The 18,406-nt window shown below is 42.2% G+C and overlaps 1 protein-coding gene across 1 annotated transcript in view; it reads right to left on the bottom strand.

Moving 5' to 3' along the window:
- Positions 1-695: 695 nt before the first annotated feature.
- rdm1 (RAD52 motif containing 1) overlaps positions 696-18,406 on the bottom strand; it is a 45,466-nt gene continuing 27,755 nt past the window's right edge. The window contains exons 4-7 of the mRNA XM_078224452.1: positions 14,663-14,831; positions 4,585-4,683; positions 1,540-1,625; positions 696-1,410 (exon numbers count right to left, since the gene is read on the bottom strand). Coding sequence (XP_078080578.1) covers positions 1,309-1,410; positions 1,540-1,625; positions 4,585-4,683; positions 14,663-14,831 — 456 coding nt within the window. The 3' untranslated portion in view covers positions 696-1,308. The remainder of the gene's footprint in view (positions 1,411-1,539; positions 1,626-4,584; positions 4,684-14,662; positions 14,832-18,406) is intronic.

The raw sequence follows: 18,406 nt of genomic DNA on the forward strand, positions 1-18,406 counted from the left end.
AAATTGAGATTAGACTGGGCGCTTTACAGGTTGGAAGTGACGGCCTTTAGCCCATTTGTGGATTTGCGCAATACACAGCAAACAATGATCTGATCAGGACAGCTGTTGTGCTGCAAGGTAGCTTTGGTGTGCTCGATTTCTGCCTTGAGCTTGCGAGGTGAGCAATGGCTTTAGAAAGGCATGTATCTCAAATATCTGTCATCGTGTGACCAGTACCTAAAAACATTAACAAATTGTTTATTTAGGCTCGGACGAGTAGTATAGAAGAAAACCCCTGCAGTGCAGGAGGCCATTCGGCCCATCGAGTCTGGACCAAATAATCCCACCTAGACCCTATTCCCGTAACCCCTCATATTTACCCTGCTAAACCCCCTGACACTAGGGTCAATTTAGCATGGCCAAACAACCTAACCCGCACATCTTTGGACTGTGGCAGGAAACTGGAGCACCAGAGGAAACCCACACAGACACAGGGAGAATGTGCAAACTCCACACAGACAGTGACCTGAGGCTGGAATTGAACCCGGGCCCCTGGCGCTGTGAGGCAGCAGTGCCGCCCCCGAATGTTCTGAATTTTTCTGCAGCTGTTAACATTAATTGAATTATAAAGTGGAAATGGGAGTTTCAATGTCTGGTTCTGGTACAACATATGCTGGAACAGCAAATTTGAATGAGTTCGAAGTAAAAGTTATTTTCCAGAAATTGCGCTTTAATTTAATTCAACAGATCCCTATAAAGCACTGTTTTGGAGGAATGAAACCTGGTTATCAGGAAAGTCTGAGCTCCAACATAGCAGATCCAAATTGCAAACAATCTCGAGTTCTCCGCCTGAGGACTTGGCAATCATTTACCGACCCACAGCACAAAACCTTGATTTTTACTACAAGTAGGGTGAGGAGGCAGACAGACTCTGGAATTTACTCTAGCCAGAACGGGGATTGAATCCTGTGCTGTTGGCACTAATCTGACCCACAGCAATCTAGCCAGCTGAGCTAACTAACCCCCCCCCCCCCCCCCCACATATATAATCACTACTTACTATGGTAAAAGCTTTAAATACCACTGGCATATTTCAGGAACCCAACATTGGTTACCTAGCTATTCATTGGCATATTCTTTGTAGAATGAACATTTTACAGTGCAACTCTATCAATAAGTTGTCAGATCATTAGTGAGAAAGGGTTTCCAATTCTTAAAAAACATTTTCAAAAATCACTATTTACATAAAATTAACAATGCTAATTCGAGTGTATCACTGGAATTCGCTTGTCCTTCATCGACCTCAAGTACATGAGGGCTTTGGTTTCTTCACGTTCCAATTCCTTCTATAGTCTCTGTTTTAAAACTGAGATCAGAAAGAATTTCTTCTTGTCCCTCATGTTCAAACTGACTCCATGAAATGTCATTCACCTGCAAAGAAAAACAAATCCAAGAGTTTTATTCAAGGTTACTGCTAAATATAATTAGATGTAAACAGAATATTACATGACTGATTCTTGCAAGAGTAGAGTATCAATCATATTCATCCACCCACTGTACCTGCAGTTGTGTTTGAAGTTCCTCCTCTGTGAAACAATCAGTTTCATTCTGTTCAGAACTCCATTGCACAGACACCTTCCCATTCCCTACAAGAAACAGAGGAAAAGGAAATCTTCACCCATACAGATACTGACAAAATAATAAACAGCATCTCTGATATAATTTTCCTGCATTTGTATGAATTCTAATGGTAAGACTAGCTATTCCATTAAGCCTATCCCATACTGACATGGTTTGTGAAGGTTACATTCCTTCCCATCAATGTCATGCAATCTGAAATAACTCAGGCCAATGTGGGAAAAGGAACATGGGAGATACTTCTCCAAACCCAAAAGGCAACCAAATATGCAGAGAGACCATTGAGACTAGAATCACTAGCCCCCACATTTTCACATACCTTCCACAGCTCAAGGTAATTCCCACTTACAGGAAAATGTCCCTCACCCCTTTACACACTTGCATTAAAAAGCTGCTTTAATCATACATGATTGTTGCGAGCCACTTTCTTGAACCATTTCAGTCCATGTGGTGTAGGTACACCCATGATGCTGTTAGAAAGTGGTCCTAAGATTTTGATCCAGCAACAGTAAAGGAACACAATATAGTTCCAAGTCAGGATGGTGTGTGACCTGGAGGGAGAACCTGCAGGTGGTAAAGGTCACAGGTTTAGAAGGTGCTGTTGTAGGCTTGGCGAGTTGCTGCAGTGCATAACGCTGCCACTGTACAATGGTGGAAAGAGTGAATGATTAAGGTAGCAAATGGGGTGCTAATTAAGTGAGCTGCTTTGTCCTGGGTAATGTTGAGCTTCTTGAGTGTTGTTGGAGCTGCACTTATCTAAGTGGAAACTTTTCCATCACATTCTTGATTATGCCTTGTAGTTAAGTTTTGAGGATTCAAGAGGTAAGTTACTCCATAGAGAATTCCCAACCCTGACTTAGTCAGTGGTAATTCCCGGATGGTCTAAGGTCGGGATTCAACAATGATAATTCCATTGGACATCAAGGGAAGACAGATAATATTCTCCTGTTGGAGATGGTCATTGCCAGGCACTTATGTGACTCAAATGTTACTGATCAGCCCAAGCCTGAATGTTGCCCAGGTCTTGCTGCTGATAAGCATGGACTGGCTGCTTCAGTAGAAATTTCCATTGCTAACATTTGTCTGCTCTTTGAAAGCAACAACTTTCAGTGGTGTTTTAATAATTGCAAATAAACAAGCAGTCTTGGGTTCAAGCGACGGTTCAGAATGAGCCCAAATCTACTGCTCTGGTAAAAATCACATGCTTTTCTTTTTCACCAGGGCACCAAGGTAATAAACGTTTCAGCCCATTATGTTCGGAGTCATGCTTTCAATACAACCAATTATACAAGGTTCTGAAATTTAATGCAGAATTACAATGAAAAACCTATTGGAATGAGGACGCATTGAGTGCCTTAGTATTAGACATCCAGTCCCCTAACCCATCATGTAGAAGATATGAAGTTCTGCAGTAAAATAACTTCTGTTCTTTGAATAAAGACCAAGGATAATTTCAGTATCCTTAACATGGCTGTTTAGTAGAGCTTACATACTGCCAGAGATCACTAAGTTTTGTCTCCAACACCAAGTCATAAATGATCTTTATGAAGTTATGTTTGGTGAGCAATTTCTACTATGTTTGTGGAGGAGGATAGAGTCCAAAAGGAGCAGTGGTTAACACCGCTGCCTCACAGCACCAGGGACCTGGATTTGACTCCCAGCTTGGGTCACTGTCTGTGTGGAGTTTGCACTTTCTCCCTGTGTCTGCGTGGGTTTCTTTCGGGTGCTCTGGTTTCCTCCCACATTCCGAAAGATGTGCTGGTTAGGTGCAATGGCCATGCTAAATTCTCCCTCAGTGTACCCGAACAGGCGCCGGAGGGTGGTGACTAGGGGATTTTCACAGTAACTTCACTGCAGTGTTGATGTAAGCCTACTTGTGACAATATAAATAAACTTTAAACTTTGATAAAATTGATTCAAAATAGACTACTTAAAATTTGCATATGTTGTGGGGAACAACAGCATAGTGGTTGTTACTGGACTAATAGACAAAAAAAATGGATTAGTGTAGTGACCACATCACTACAGATTCTCATTAATAACCCATCTGGCTGATTAATGACATTTAGGGAAGGAATTCTGCTGTTCTTACCCCATCTGGTCTATATGTGACTACAGACCCACAACTATGAGGTTCACTCTTAACTGTCTCTGAAGTGACCTGGCAGCCCATTCAGTTAATTTTAAGACGACATTCACCATCACATTCTCCAGGGCAATTAGGAATGGGCAATAAATAAATGCCGGCCTTGCCAGTGACACCCACATCACATAAATGAACAAAACAAAGAATGTCACAGCCTCTGTAAATCTGGTTCTCAAGCATGTGAATTGCAAAGGATTCACAATGGCTCAGCTGGTTGAGACAAGCAGCTACCAGGCTCAATGCAGGGTCTTTATTGCACTACCAGAACTCACCAAGCATACTGCATAATTCTGGTGTCCTGGATTAGGGAAGTGCAAATCTGGATCAGTGTTTAGCAAGCCTTGGAAGAATACCACAAAACAGGTGTTGGGTTCAAGTGTGAGGTCCTTTGGAATTTAAAAAAAATGACGGGAGCTCACCATCCAAGTTCAAAATCAAAAATGGACTTAGAGAGGGATACCAGCTGTTCATACCAACAAGAGTCAGCTGGAGGAAAAAAGCTATAAGGTTACATTTCTGCACTAAAGTGTACCCATGATTGTCCAAATATCAATCCCTCTGCTTTAAGTAGTGCTTGACATCCAAGTACATGAGCAGTGAAGTCACCCATGCTGATAATTTATAAAATGCAGCCCTTGAAGAGCCATTTTTTATTCCTGCTTTTATAGAATAGTTGTTTCAAATTAAGTATTTTCTCAAGAGTTGCTAGAATTTCAATCATTCAGTATTTCCCCAATTCCAACTATACCTAGCCATTTTGAATAAAATTTGTTCTATATTGCTATTCTTGAAAAGCTAAACTTTGGGAATTATAACTTTACCCAGGACAACAAGTAGGATTTTCTGGAATGCATCTGATAAAGCTTTCTGTGTTGCAGCCTTTTGAGCCCTTCCAAGTTTCAAGGCAAAATTCAATGGATCTACAATAGAATAAGAGATTTTCATTGAATGTTCAGTTAATCAGAAATATTTTATCAACAATATTTTGCAGCAGACAAATTTGAAAGAAGAACTTAGATAAATAACCCCTTTCACGATCTGATGTGTCAAAAGCATTGTACAACCAATGAACAACTTTTGAAGTGTAATCATTTATTTTTAAAGAAATCTATTTTGCTAAGACCCAATAGGCAGCAAATGAAACAAATAACTCTTTAGCAACAAAAACAGAAAAAATGCATTTCTCTTTCCGCAGATACGGTCAGACCTGCTGAGAAGTTCCAGCATTTTCTGTTTTTGTTTCAGATTCCAACATCCACAATTTGCTTTTATCTTTGTAAGTAACTCTTTAGTCTGTCTATAAGTTGTTAATTCAGGACAGACACCCCACTTTTTTGAAGAGTACCAAGTGAACTTTTACACCTATTTAATCCAGGCAAATGGAGCTGTGGCAGTCTCACCCAAAAGATGGCACACCTAATATTGCAACATTCTCTCAGCACTGCACTTAGCAGCGTGGATTATGCGTTGAAACTCTGCAATGGGACTGTATCCATGATTCTCTGACTCTGCGGCATGATTGCTACTGCTGGGTCAAATGTCTATATTAGCCTGGCATTGGTAGGTTGAATTAGTCTTGGCAAGTTGCACCATAAATTTAGAAGAAATCAGGAAAAGCAACAGAACAAATCAAAAGCACGAGCCATTATGACAGAGAGCTTCAAACTATGTAACATTATCCACTTTAGTGATGAGCTAAGAAACTAACAGTATGATTAAGCATTTTTGTTATTCCCTCATTGATTTTTTGATGCAACAAGGTGAATCTGTAAAATGCACTCATTTATATATTGCCAAGCAACTTGTGCACTGGTAGTGATCCGGAATGTGGGGGGGAGGGGGGAAAAGAAGGTGCCAGAAAGGCATTTTCGCATGGCTGCAATCACAGCATTCAAGAGCAGGAGAACCACACACTACAACTGTTTACACTATTACCTGTGTCCTCATTCATATCAACCATGCAACATTATATGGTACAGTCAGCTGATGAGAATAGAACATAGAACAGTACAGCACAGAACAGGCCCTTCGGCCCACAATGTTGTGCCGAGCTTTATCTGAAACCAAGATCAAGCTATCCCACTCCCTATCATCCTGGTGTGCTCCATGTGCCTATCCAATAACCGCTTAAATGTTCCTAAAGTGTCTGACTCCACTATCACTGCAGGCAGTCCATTCCACACCCCAACCACTCTCTGCGTAAAGAACCTACCTCTGATATCCTTCCTATATCTCCCACCACGAACCCTATAGTTATGCCCCCTTGTAATAGCTCCATCCACCCAAGGAAATAGTCTTTGAACGTTCACTCTATCTATCCACTTCATCATTTTATAAACCTCTATTAAGTCTCCCCTCAGCCTCCTCCGCTCCATATGACCGACAACCAGAAAAAGTTTGAGAAGGAATGGCACGTCTACTGCTATGCTGGTCTGTCGGACAAATCAAAGCAAGTCCAAGCCTACACATTGCTGAACCTGGCGGCCTGCGGAGAAATCGGAATTATTCACATTCCAGGAGTGGGAAGACAGAGGGTCCCGAGTACCACTAAAGAAATTAGAACAAATCTGCATGCCTGTAAAAAATGTAATGTCAGTCACAAATCTAATGAATCAATACAATCGTATGTCTCAACACTGAAAATTCTGGCAGAAAAGTACAAATCTGGTACTCTTACTGACAAACTTGTTGGAGATTGGATACTGTGGAATACACAATGTACACAAGCAGCTGCTCCATGAAAAAAAAACTTGTTGGAGTCTGCTCTTTATATTTGATGTTGAATGAACAGTGAGGAACACTAAAGAATTAAGAGAAGCTGAGGTATTTTCAGTATAAAACATATCCTGCTCAAACTGCAGCACTCAGCATCCACAAAAAAGAAGCATGTACAGTGCTTGTTAAATGCAAAGCAATGACTGTGGTAAATAGAATCAGTTTGCTCATGTTGTAAATCAAAGCCCTATCAACCAGCTACTGTCATAAGATATGCTGTATCCAGCTACCCTCCTGAAGCTCAGCGTGTAAAAAAGTGATTGATCCGGAGCTAAAACAAGACCCTATGCTTCTGGAGCATTCTACTGAAAGTGTTGACCTCACTGAAAAGGGTGAAATATTTACAATGCTCAACATTGCTCACAACAATGCCAAACTGAGAGTCAAAATTGATACCGAGGCAAAAAGTAATGTTTTGTCAAAACTACTGCTGAAGAAAACAGAGCCCTGTGCTTCACTCAATTCTACCAACAATTGAACCTTGTTGCTAATGGTGGACAGACCATACATACAAAAGGCACAGTCACCTTGGACTGCATGCAGGGCAAGTTCCAATTCCAAGTAAATGAACCAGGATGTTAAACCACTGCAGGGCCTCCCTGACAGTATTGCACCAGGACTAATCCACCTTGGGCCAGACGTGCACACCTTACAACAAGCACAAGATGCAGGTGTAAGGGGAAAATATAAGGAAAGCACACTTTAAAATGGCTGCCTGGCACATAAAGAGTTAACTGGGAAAGGAGCCAAAAAAGCAGACACCGGCTCCCACTTATCAGAAATCACTTTAAATCAAAACCTAACAGACAAGCCATTTCTAAATCACAGACAGTGACTCAAAGTAAACAAACCACCTCAGGAAGCCAAGCCGAGGGTCGAGACGTCTTTTAAGATAAGGAAAACCCGAAACAAAGGGAATAGATTAGCCATAGGAAGAGCGGGAAAATATGAATGCGAGGAAACCAAATAACACCTGAATGAGCCGAAACCAACCATTGATAGATACAGACATAAGGAAATGTACCCATTCATGAGAACAATACTATGTTAAATGTCTATATCTGTTTGTACCTGCCTAAAACGATGTGATAATGTTCAAATCACCGGTCCATCCATTGTGTAAAAGAGTATAAAGATGGACCGCTCCCGACATTTTACCGAGAGAAGGTCTACTAGACATGTGTCTTGTCTCCACGGAGCTCCGTTAAATAAATCGTGTTTTCTGAATCTCAAAGTCTGACTACTAGTGGATTTTCCCCACAACACAGGAATACAGAGAGCTGTTTGATTGTGACGTTATTAGGAAACTGCCCGTCATCTATCATGGAAAACTGGATGATTCAGTGTCACCCACTGTCTGTACTCCAAGAAGGATACCCTTTTCCATGGAACAAAAGGTAATAGACAAACTGGACAGAATGACAAGACTGGGAGTTATAGCCCCCATAGATGAAGTCACGGAATGGGTCTCTGCTATGGTAGTTGCAGTAAAAAGATAACAGTCAGAATTTGTATCGACCCAGTTCACCTTAACAAAGCACTTCTGAGACCTCCCCATCCAATGAGGACAGTTGAACAGGTCATAGTCTAATGTCAAGGTCTTCAGAACTGTGGATGGAAAATGCATATTTTGGAAAGTCCCACTCAGTGAAGGATCCTCAAAGCTTATGATGTTTATGTCTCCACTATGCAGATACAGATTCCTGAAAATGCCCGATGGTATTTCCATGGGTAGCGAGGTCTTCCAAAGATTCACGGAACAACTCTTTTCAGAGTAACTTTGTGAAATCATCGTTGATAACATCCTAGTTTGGGGACGCACAGTGGAGGTGCATAACGAATGTCTGCATTTGGCTCTCAACAGAATCAGAACCATACAGTTGAACCTTAAGAACATAAGAAATAGGAGCAGGAGTAGGCCATCTAGCCCCTCGAGCCTGCCCCGCCATTCAATAAGATCATGGCTGATCTGACGTGGATCAGTACCACTTACCCGCCTGATCCCCATAACCCTTAATTCCCTTACCGATCAGGAATCCATCCATCCCCGCTTTAAACATATTCAGCGAGGTAGCCTCCACCACCTCAGTGGGCAGAGAATTCCAGAGATTCACCACCCTCTGGGAGAAGAAGTTCCTCCTCAACTCTGTCTTAAACCGACCCCCCTTTATTTTGAGGCTGTGTCCTCTAGTTTTAACTTCTTTACTAAGTGGAAAGAATCTCTCCGCCTCCACCCTATCCAGCCCCCGCATTATCTTATAAGTCTCCATAAGATCCCCCCTCATCCTTCTAAACTCCAACGAGTACAAACCCAATCTCCTCAGCCTCTCCTCATAATCCAAACCCCTCATCTCCGGTATCAACCTGGTGAACCTTCTCTGCACTCCCTCCAATGCCAATATATCCTTCCTCATATAAGGGGACCAATACTGCACACAGTATTCCAGCTGCGGCCTCACCAATGCCCTGTACAGGTGCATCAAGACATCCCTGCTTTTATATTCTATCCCCTTCGCAATATAGGCCAACATCCCATTTGCCTTCTTGATCACCTGTTGTACCTGCAGACTGGGCTTTTGCGTCTCATGCACAAGGACCCCCAGGTCCCTTTGCACGGTAGCATGTTTTAATTTGTTTCCATTGAGATAGTAATCCCATTTGTTATTATTTCCTCCAAAGTGTATAACCTCGCATTTCTCAACGTTATACTCCATTTGCCATATCCTCGCCCACTCACTCAGCCTGTCCAAATCTCTCTGCAGATCTTCTCCGTCCTCCACACGATTCACTTTTCCACTTATCTTTGTGTCGTCTGCAAACTTCGTTACCCTACACTCCGTCCCCTCCTCCAGATCATCTATATAAATGGTAAATAGTTGCGGCCCGAGTACCGATCCCTGCGGCACGCCACTAGTTACCTTCCTCCAACCGGAAAAACACCCATTTATTCCGACTCTTTGCTTCCTGTCGGATAGCCAGTCCCCAATCCCCTTTAACACACTACCCCCAACTCCGTGTGCCCTAATCTTCTTCAGTAGCCTTTTATGGGGCACCTTATCAAACGCCTTTTGGAAATCCAAAAACACCGCATCCACCGGTTCTCCTCCATCAACCGCCCTAGTCACATCTTCATAAAAATCCAACATGTTTGTCAAGCACGACTTTCCCCTCATGAATCCATGCTGCGTCTGATTGATCGAACCATTTCTATCCAGATGCCCTGCTATCTCCTCTTTAATAATGGATTCCAGCATTTTCCCTACTACAGACGTTAAGCTGACCGGCCTATAGTTACCCGCCTTTTGTCTCCTTCCTTTTTTAAACAGCGGCGTAACATTAGCCGTTTTCCAATCAACCGGCACTACCCCAGAATGCAACGAGTTTTGATAAATAATCACTAACGCATCCACTATTACCTCTGACATTTCTTTCAATACCCTGGGATGCATTCCATCCGGACCCGGGGACTTGTCCACCTTCAGTCCCATTAGTCTACCCAGCACTGCCTCTCTGGTAACATTAATTGTATTAAGTATTTCTCCTGCTGCCAACCCTCTGTCGTTAATATTTGGCAAACTATTTGTGTCCTCCACCGTGAAGACCGACACAAAAAACTTATTTAAAGACTCAGCCATATCCTCATTTCCCACTATTAACTCCCCCCTCTCGTCCTCCAAGGGTCCAACATTCACTCTAGCCACTCTATTCCTTTTTATATATTTATAAAAACTTTTACTATCATTTTTTATATTAATTGCTAGCCGAGCTTCATAGTCTATCCTTCCTTTCTTTATCGCTTTCTTAGTCTCTCTTTGTTGTTTCTTAAATTTTTCCCAATCACTTGTTTCTCCACTATTTTTGGCCACTCTGTACGCAGCTGTTTTTATTTTAATACTCTCCTTTATTTCCTTCGTTATCCACGGCTGGTTCTCCCTTTTCTTACAATCCTTGTTTTTTGCTGGAATATATTTTTGCTGAGAACTGAAAAGGATCTCCTTAAAAATCCTCCACTGTTCCTCAGCTATCCTACCTGCCAGCCTGCTCTCCCAGTCTACCTTAGCCAATTCATCCCTCATCCTATCATATTTCCCTCTGTTCAAACAGAGGACACTGGTTTGGGACCAAACTTTCTCCTCTTCCATCTGAATCAGAAATTCGACCATATTGTGGTCACTAGACCCAAGAGGGTCCTTCACAATAAGATCCTTAATTCTACCTACCTCGTTACACAATACCAGATCCAAAATAGCTCGTTCCCTCGTCGGTTCCGTAACATGCTGTTCAAGGAAACTAGCCCGACAGCATTCTAAGAACTCTTCCTCCATTCCACCCTTACCGACTTGAGTCTGCCAGTCAATGTGCATGTTGAAGTCCCCCATGATTATTGCCTGCTAAATGTTAATTCAGAGTCAATGAGGTCCCCTACATGGGCCACCTGCTGACTATGAATGGTGTGTATCCAGACCCAGACAAGACAAAGATATATGACAGATGTCCACTCCTGATGACAAACATGGTCTGCCAAATTACTTAGTAAAGTTCATTCAATGCTACAGTGAAGTGACTGCACCCTAACACCAACTTCTCCACCGTGATATGGAATGGTGCTGGCAGGAGCACCACAATAGTGCACTCAACACACAAAGACCTGCTTTCATGGGCATTTTCAGGAATCTGTATCTGCATACTGGAGACAAACATCATAAGCTTTGAGGATCCTTCACTGAGTGGGACTTTCCAAAATATGCATTTTCCATCCACAGTTCTGAAGACCTTGGCATTAGGCTATGACCTCTTCAGCTGTCCTCATTGGATGGGGAGGTCTCAGAAGTGCTTTGTTAAGGTGAACTGGGTCGATACAAATTCTGACTGTTATCTTTTTATTGCAACTACCATAGCAGAGACCCATTCTGTGACTTCATCTATGTGGGCTATAACAACCAGTCTTGTCATTCTGTCCAGTTTGTCTATTACCTTCTGTTCCATGGAAAAGGGTACCCTTCTTAGAATACAGACAGTAGGTGACACTCAGTCATCCAGTTTCCCGTGATAGGTGACAGGCAGTTTCCTAATAATATCACAATCAAACAGGTCTCTGTATTCCTCGGTGTTACAATACTTACATATCTTAAAACCAGTGGTGTTGTCAATAAATACATCTCAGCACAGGCTTGGAGCAGTGTGCATCCAGAATAGCAGACCAGTGGCTATTGCATCAAGGGCCCTCAAGTGACACTGAAACTCACTATGCACAGTTCAAGAAAGAACACGTCGCCCTGGTCTTTGACTTAATTTACAGCCACTCAGCCACTTTTCAAACTGATCACCATTCTCAAAAAGCCCCTCCATATTCTGTCAACACGCCTGCAGAGAATGATGCTCAAGCTCCAAGGATACAATCTGAAGTGTGAAGTGAGCCAAGGAACTCTACTTCGCAGGTGCTCTTTCAAGGGCTCACCTGCCCACCACTAAGCATGCTGAGCAGGAGGGGACATTGGCATTATGACAATTCAATTATACAGGGCTGCTTAACTCAAAAGCAGCCCTGTAAATCAGCTACACATGCAAGCAACTCCACAATATCATCGCAAAGTGCTGGCTTGCAGCAGCTAAAGAGTTTCTCCCATGAACTCCTCAAATGTGCGGAGTTAACAATGCAAGAAGGACCAATACTGAGTGGTCAGGTGTTTGTAATCCCTCACTCACTGCAGAAATACTCCACCCAATAGCTCCATCAAGGGCACCTGGAGGTCAAAGTCTAGGGAAATATTCTGGCCATTAATGTATGGCGACAGAAAGGGAGGTGTCCAGGTGTGTACCTTGCAATGCAGTCAAGCCTCAACAAACTAACGAACCACTGTACCTTCATACAACAGTTTGCACTCCCCTTCATGAGATCCCAGACCTTCCATGGTCCCCCACCACAGCAGATGTATTAGACTAGAATGGGAAACAGCATCTGGTCCTTGTTGATTCATTCTCAGGGTAGACTGAAGTTGATTACTTACCTGACACAAAGAGCACTACAGTAATCCGGAAGCTGAAGAGACAGTTTGCCCTGCATGGCATCCCACAACAGCTAATGACGGACGATGCCAGGCAGTTTGTGTACAGGGAATTCAAGGACTTTGCATATGTTACAAGTAGCCCCCCTTTATCCACTATTGAATGGCTTGGTGGAACATGCCGTGTTCAGCAAAGCAACTCCTCGAAAAATGCTTCCATGACAACTCTGACTTTTATGCTACTTTGTTTAATCTGCGCAACCTGCCAAGAAAAGGTCTGCTCTCACCAGCCAGAGAAATTTTCTCCTGTTGCCAAACCCCTGCTGCAGCCTAAAGTGGAAACAAAAGTGAATTAAACTCTTATGAAACAACAGTAAAGAAAGAAGAGCTACTATGACCACAATGCCTGCAAACTCCAGCCTCTAGACCCAGGCCAGACACAGAATGCAAACTATATTGGGTTCTGACAAATTGGCTGTTGTGAACAATCATGCTCCCCAAACCAACAACTACATGATTATCTCAGATGATGCCATGCATGTGAGGAACTGGCATCATCTACCTCAGGTACCGAACCAGCCCCACTAGCTGACACAGAGTTTGCAGTCTGTGCCTCCCACACCAGATGAGATGGAGACCCTTTCTCCTGCCAGTGTAACTGAGCCAGCTGCTACCATGCGCACCCCAAGTCTACCCAGTGTTATCTGCATATGCACATTAGTCCAGTTGCCTCCCAAGGGACTCTAACGTGTGTGACTACATGCTCAGAGAGGCCAAGTAGACCAAACCTCAAGATTAAAGGGTATGTACCTACTTAAATATATATGCTGTTTCTGAAGGGGCGGGGGAGGGGAGAAGAGTTGCCTTCGGATTTTGTGCAACTTTTGTTCTCAAGTTCATGTTCTGTGCATTTAAATTCGCTATTGTTTTTTAATGCCATTCTCTATACTATTCTTTTGTTCATGCAGTTAGATGGTTTTAACTAAAAGATACACAATGTGCTTCAATTTACATATTGCCAAGCAATCTGTGCACCAGTCGATGTGATGTGGGGGAGGGCGCTAGAAAGGCACTCCCACATGGCTACAGTCACAATATGCAAGAGCAGTAGAGTACTACAGTAATAAACTGTTTAACCTGTGTCCTCATTCACAAGCAGCTATGCAACATGACAGAATCCATTATACCATACTCAATTATCTGGTATTTTGAAGGGAATCAATCATTCATACTCCCCACCCCTCCCTTTACAACTACAGCTTTCCAGACACAGGGTGAGCACCAAAAGTAACAAATTTACTTCAAGCAATTCTACTGGTCATCCCAGAGAGGTCACTGCAGGGATTATCGACAGGATTGCTACTGACGATTAAAATCGTGGTTTTAACATGTATGTATATGTTAAGTTCCTGGTTTCCCAGAGTCAACTAAGACTTTGCTCCCCTATTGTGGGAGTGAAGGATGCTCCAATGAATGGTATCTTTTTCCACTGCATTCATGCTACCTTGTACAGTCACATGCAGGCAGACTGTGAGTGCATAGGACTCGAGTTATGTAGGCTGGTCAGCACTTTTAAATACTACGGCTGCTGGGAATCTGAAATAAAAACAGAAAATGCTGGATAAACTCAACAGGTCTGGCAGCATTTGTGGAGAGAAACAGAGTTAACATCAAGTCCATATGACTGCTATGGAACTGAAGAGGGATAGAAATGTAATGCATTGCAGTTAAGGATCTAGTTGTACCCATACTGCTAAACTTATTTGGTTCTCCTTATCACCCAAATTAGTAACTGAATTTAAAGTAAAATGTAACAATTTGCATTTATATAGCATCTCCAATGTAATAAATGTCCTGAGGTGCTTCACTTTCAAGATGATATTCAGACAAGTGGCCAAATGGTTGTTCAAAGAAATAGGTTTTTTAGGAGCTGGGTGGAGACGGAGAGAGGTTTAGGGAGTGAATTCCAGTGCTTAGGGTCAAGTGCAATAACATTGCTCAAGGTGCTTACACATTAATTTGAAGTTTGTAGCATCTTGGACGAAGCAATTGATCTGAAAGCATCTTGAGAAACATTAAGGCACCATTTAACAATTCAAAGTTCCAACTTATTTCTCACCTGTTGCATCTTGGTCGAATTCGTCAGAAACCCCAATTCCTCTCGAACACATGCCATAATTTATGAATTTAACTTCCATAATGCAAATATATTTTATGTTCTTTCTCTCCGACTGTACTAGCTCCTCTGTGTTTTCTTCACATCCCCCTCCATCAGAAATATTCTGGAGCTGTAAAAACAGAGCTGCAGGTGAGGCAGTGAATTGAGAACTATAACATTTAACAACTATAACAGCAAATACTACAATTTACACAGGAGTTGGTGCTTACGAATATGCATACAAACATATAAATTAGGAGCAGACGTAGGCCATTCAGCCCATTTCTCCACCATTTAGTAACATCATGGTTGATCTGATCGCGGCTCCAACTTCACACTTCAGTCTATCCCGATAACCTTTAACTCCCTGGTTAGACAAGAATCCATCTATCTCTACCGTAAAAATATGACCATCACAAAAAAATTGTCATTTCGGTCAGACCCCTTATTTTTTAAAATCGTGTCCTCTAGTTCTACCTCTCCCAGAAGGAGAAACATCTTTTCAGCATCCACCCAGCCAAAACCCCTCAGGATCCTGTATTTTTCAATAATATCACCTATCATTCTTCTAAACTCCAATGGATAAAGGCCCAGCCTGTACAACCTTTCTCGTAAGATAATCCTCTCCATCCCCGGTATTAGTCAAGTGAGCCTTCTCTGAACTGATTCAAATGCATTTATATCCTCTCTTAAATAAAGAGACCAAAACTGTATGCCACATAGGTAAAGGCTAACTTTGATTGAGAAAAAATATTAAAACACATGGACTTTGATAAGCAGTGGCAAACGTTTATCTTAAAAATCCAAATTCTCAACAAAAATATATTCCACTCAAAAACTTCATGGGAAAAGTGATTCAGATTAAAGGAATAGTTCTATAATGTTGAAAAATATAGCAGTGAGCCTAAGGATTGGTAAAATATTAGAAATAAGCTGATAAACGTTCGCTGCACTCCCTCTATAGCAAGGACATCTTCCTCAGATAAGGGTACCAAAACTGTACACAATAATCCAGGTATGACCTCACCAACGCCCTATACATTTGCAGTAAACATCTCTATCCCTATTCTCAAATCCTCTCGCTATCAAGGCCAACATAGCATTTGTCTTCTTTACTGCCTGCTGTACCCGCGCGCTTACTTTCAGTGACTAATGCACAATGACACCAAGGTCTTGCTGAGTATTCATTTCTCTCAATTTACGCGCATTCAAATAATTTGCCTATTTTTGCTACCTAAGTGGACAACCTCACATTTATCCACAATATACCGCATCTGTCATGCAGATGCCCATTCACTCAGCCTGTCCTAATCACGCTGAAGCATTTCTGCATCCTCCTCACAGCTCACCCTCCCATCAAACTTTGTATCATCTGAAAAGTTGGAGATAATACATTTAGTTCCCTTTTCCAAAATCATTGATATATAATGTGAATACTTGGGTCCTAGCACAGATCCCTGTGATACCCCACTAGGCACTACCTGGCCAGAAACTCCAAAGTGCTTTATGAAGACAAGGTTTTGTACTTTGAATTTGGTACAGCATAAGGTGTCTCACTCCAGGTATGATTCAAGTGACCCACTAGGAAGCTTTTATCCAACAAAATTTATTTAAGACCGCAGTTATAAGAAAAATGAACCTAACTTCTACCAATTACAAAAAACCCCCCACAGTATTGTGAAACCTTAGCAGCCAACTACTATTCCAAATCAAATAACATCCACAAACATGCACCCCTTTCTAGGCTTGGCACAGAAAGCAAGTATGCTCAAGTGATACTGGATTTTGCAGCTTTGTAACTCTTGCTGTGAATTGGTCCTTTGAAATGTTGGATTACAACTGAGACTTCCCAGTCCTGGAACTTTGAGCACACTTCGAGAGAGAGAGAGAGAGAGACACGGCTTGCCACTAGCTAGCAAATCACGGACAGCAGGATTTCCAACTAAAGGGGGAGAGAGAGAGAAACAAAAAGACTGCTTTCAGTCTGCAGTCCAACCAGATGACAAAAATAAAACTAAAATCCTGGAATTTTCTGTGGAAAAAACTGTCCATGCAGGCATCACCTGACTTGTCAAACTTTCACCACCAGCAATTCAACAGACAGAAACCTTAGCATGTAGGTACAACAAGCAATTAGGATGGTGAATGGCACTTTGGCCTTTATTACAAGGAAGCTGGAGTACAGGAGCAAAGAAGTCTTTCCACAATTGCAGACGTCTTTGGTGAGACCACACCTGCATAATTTTGGTCCCATTGTTTAAGGAAAGGTATACTTGCCTTGGAGGTCATGCAATCAAGAGACTGGATGGGTAATCCTAATACAAGAGGCTGAGTAAATCAGGCCTATACGCACTATAGTTCTGTGGGGTTGGCATGGTGGCACAGTGGTTAGCCCTGCTGCCTCACAGCTCCAGGGACCTCGGTTCGATTCCCGGCTTGGGTCGCTGTCTGTGTGGAGTTTGCATGTTCTCCCTTTGTCTGCGTGGGTTTCCTCCGGGCGCTCCGGTTTCCTCCCACAGTCCAAAGATGTGCGGGATAGGTGCATTGGCCATGCTAAATTGCTCCTTAGTGTCCCGGGAAACATAGGTTAGAGGGGTTAGCAAGGTAAATATGTGGGGTTATGGGGCTAGGGCCTAGGTGGGATTGTGGTTGGTGCAGATTCAATGGGCTGAATGGCCTCCTTCTGCACTGCATGGTTTCTAAGTCTAAATTCAGAAGAATGAGAAGTGATCTCACTGGTTAGGTGCATTGGCCATGCTAAATTCTCCTTCAATGTACCCTAACAAGCACCGGAGTGTGGTGACTATACAGTAAATTCATTGCAGTGTTAATGTAAGTCTATTTGTGACAATAATAAACAAACAAACTTGAAACATACAAGATTCTGGGGGGATTCGACAGGGTGGATGCTGAGAAGTTGTTTCCTCTGGTAGAACAATTGGCATAAGTCTAAGGATCAGAGGTCATTCTTTTTTGAGACAATGATGAGAAAGAATTTCATCACTCAGTAGGTTGTAAATCTTTGGAATGCTCTAACCAACAGGGGTTTGCTGCTCAGTCATTGAATAAACAAGACTGAAATACGTTTTTGAATTCCAGGGGACATCCAAGATTTCTGGTGATTGGGCAGAAAGGTGGAATTTGAGGTCAAAAATCAGCAATGATCTTATTGAATGATATAGCAGGCATAAGGCATCATATGGTCTGCCTCTATTTCTTATATTCTTCTAACACTCATGAATAAAAGCAACAAATGCATATCTTATTTCATGAGGACTATATCAAACATTGAGTGAATACGCACACTATAAACAATTTGGGACAGTTTGAGCAAGCTCCGTCAAAACTACAATGGCTTACATTGTTATTTACAGCAGCTTTACTGGCAAAAACAGAGACTATGGTAAGGCCTGTCCCAAAGACACTAACTGGAGCCATTTTCTTCCACCATTGTTATAACTTTTTGTACTGTGCTGGCGGTAGAGGAAAAATAACTACTGTGTGCTCCCATGAGAGGTGCAAATTTGAAAATCCCCTTTATTATCTTGTACTTAAAAGCCTTCATTCAGATCTTGTTTACTCCCAACACTTGCAGCTGCAGCAAGATAAGTAGTTCCTCATTCTGTGACATCAGCTGACGTGGGCAGTTTCTGTCTAATCTGCAGTCATGTTACCATTCATGTGATTAGTACCTACACGATAAGC

Source organism: Mustelus asterias, chromosome 11 (genome assembly GCF_964213995.1).
Source record: "Mustelus asterias chromosome 11, sMusAst1.hap1.1, whole genome shotgun sequence".
Taxonomy (NCBI): domain Eukaryota; kingdom Metazoa; phylum Chordata; class Chondrichthyes; order Carcharhiniformes; family Triakidae; genus Mustelus; species Mustelus asterias.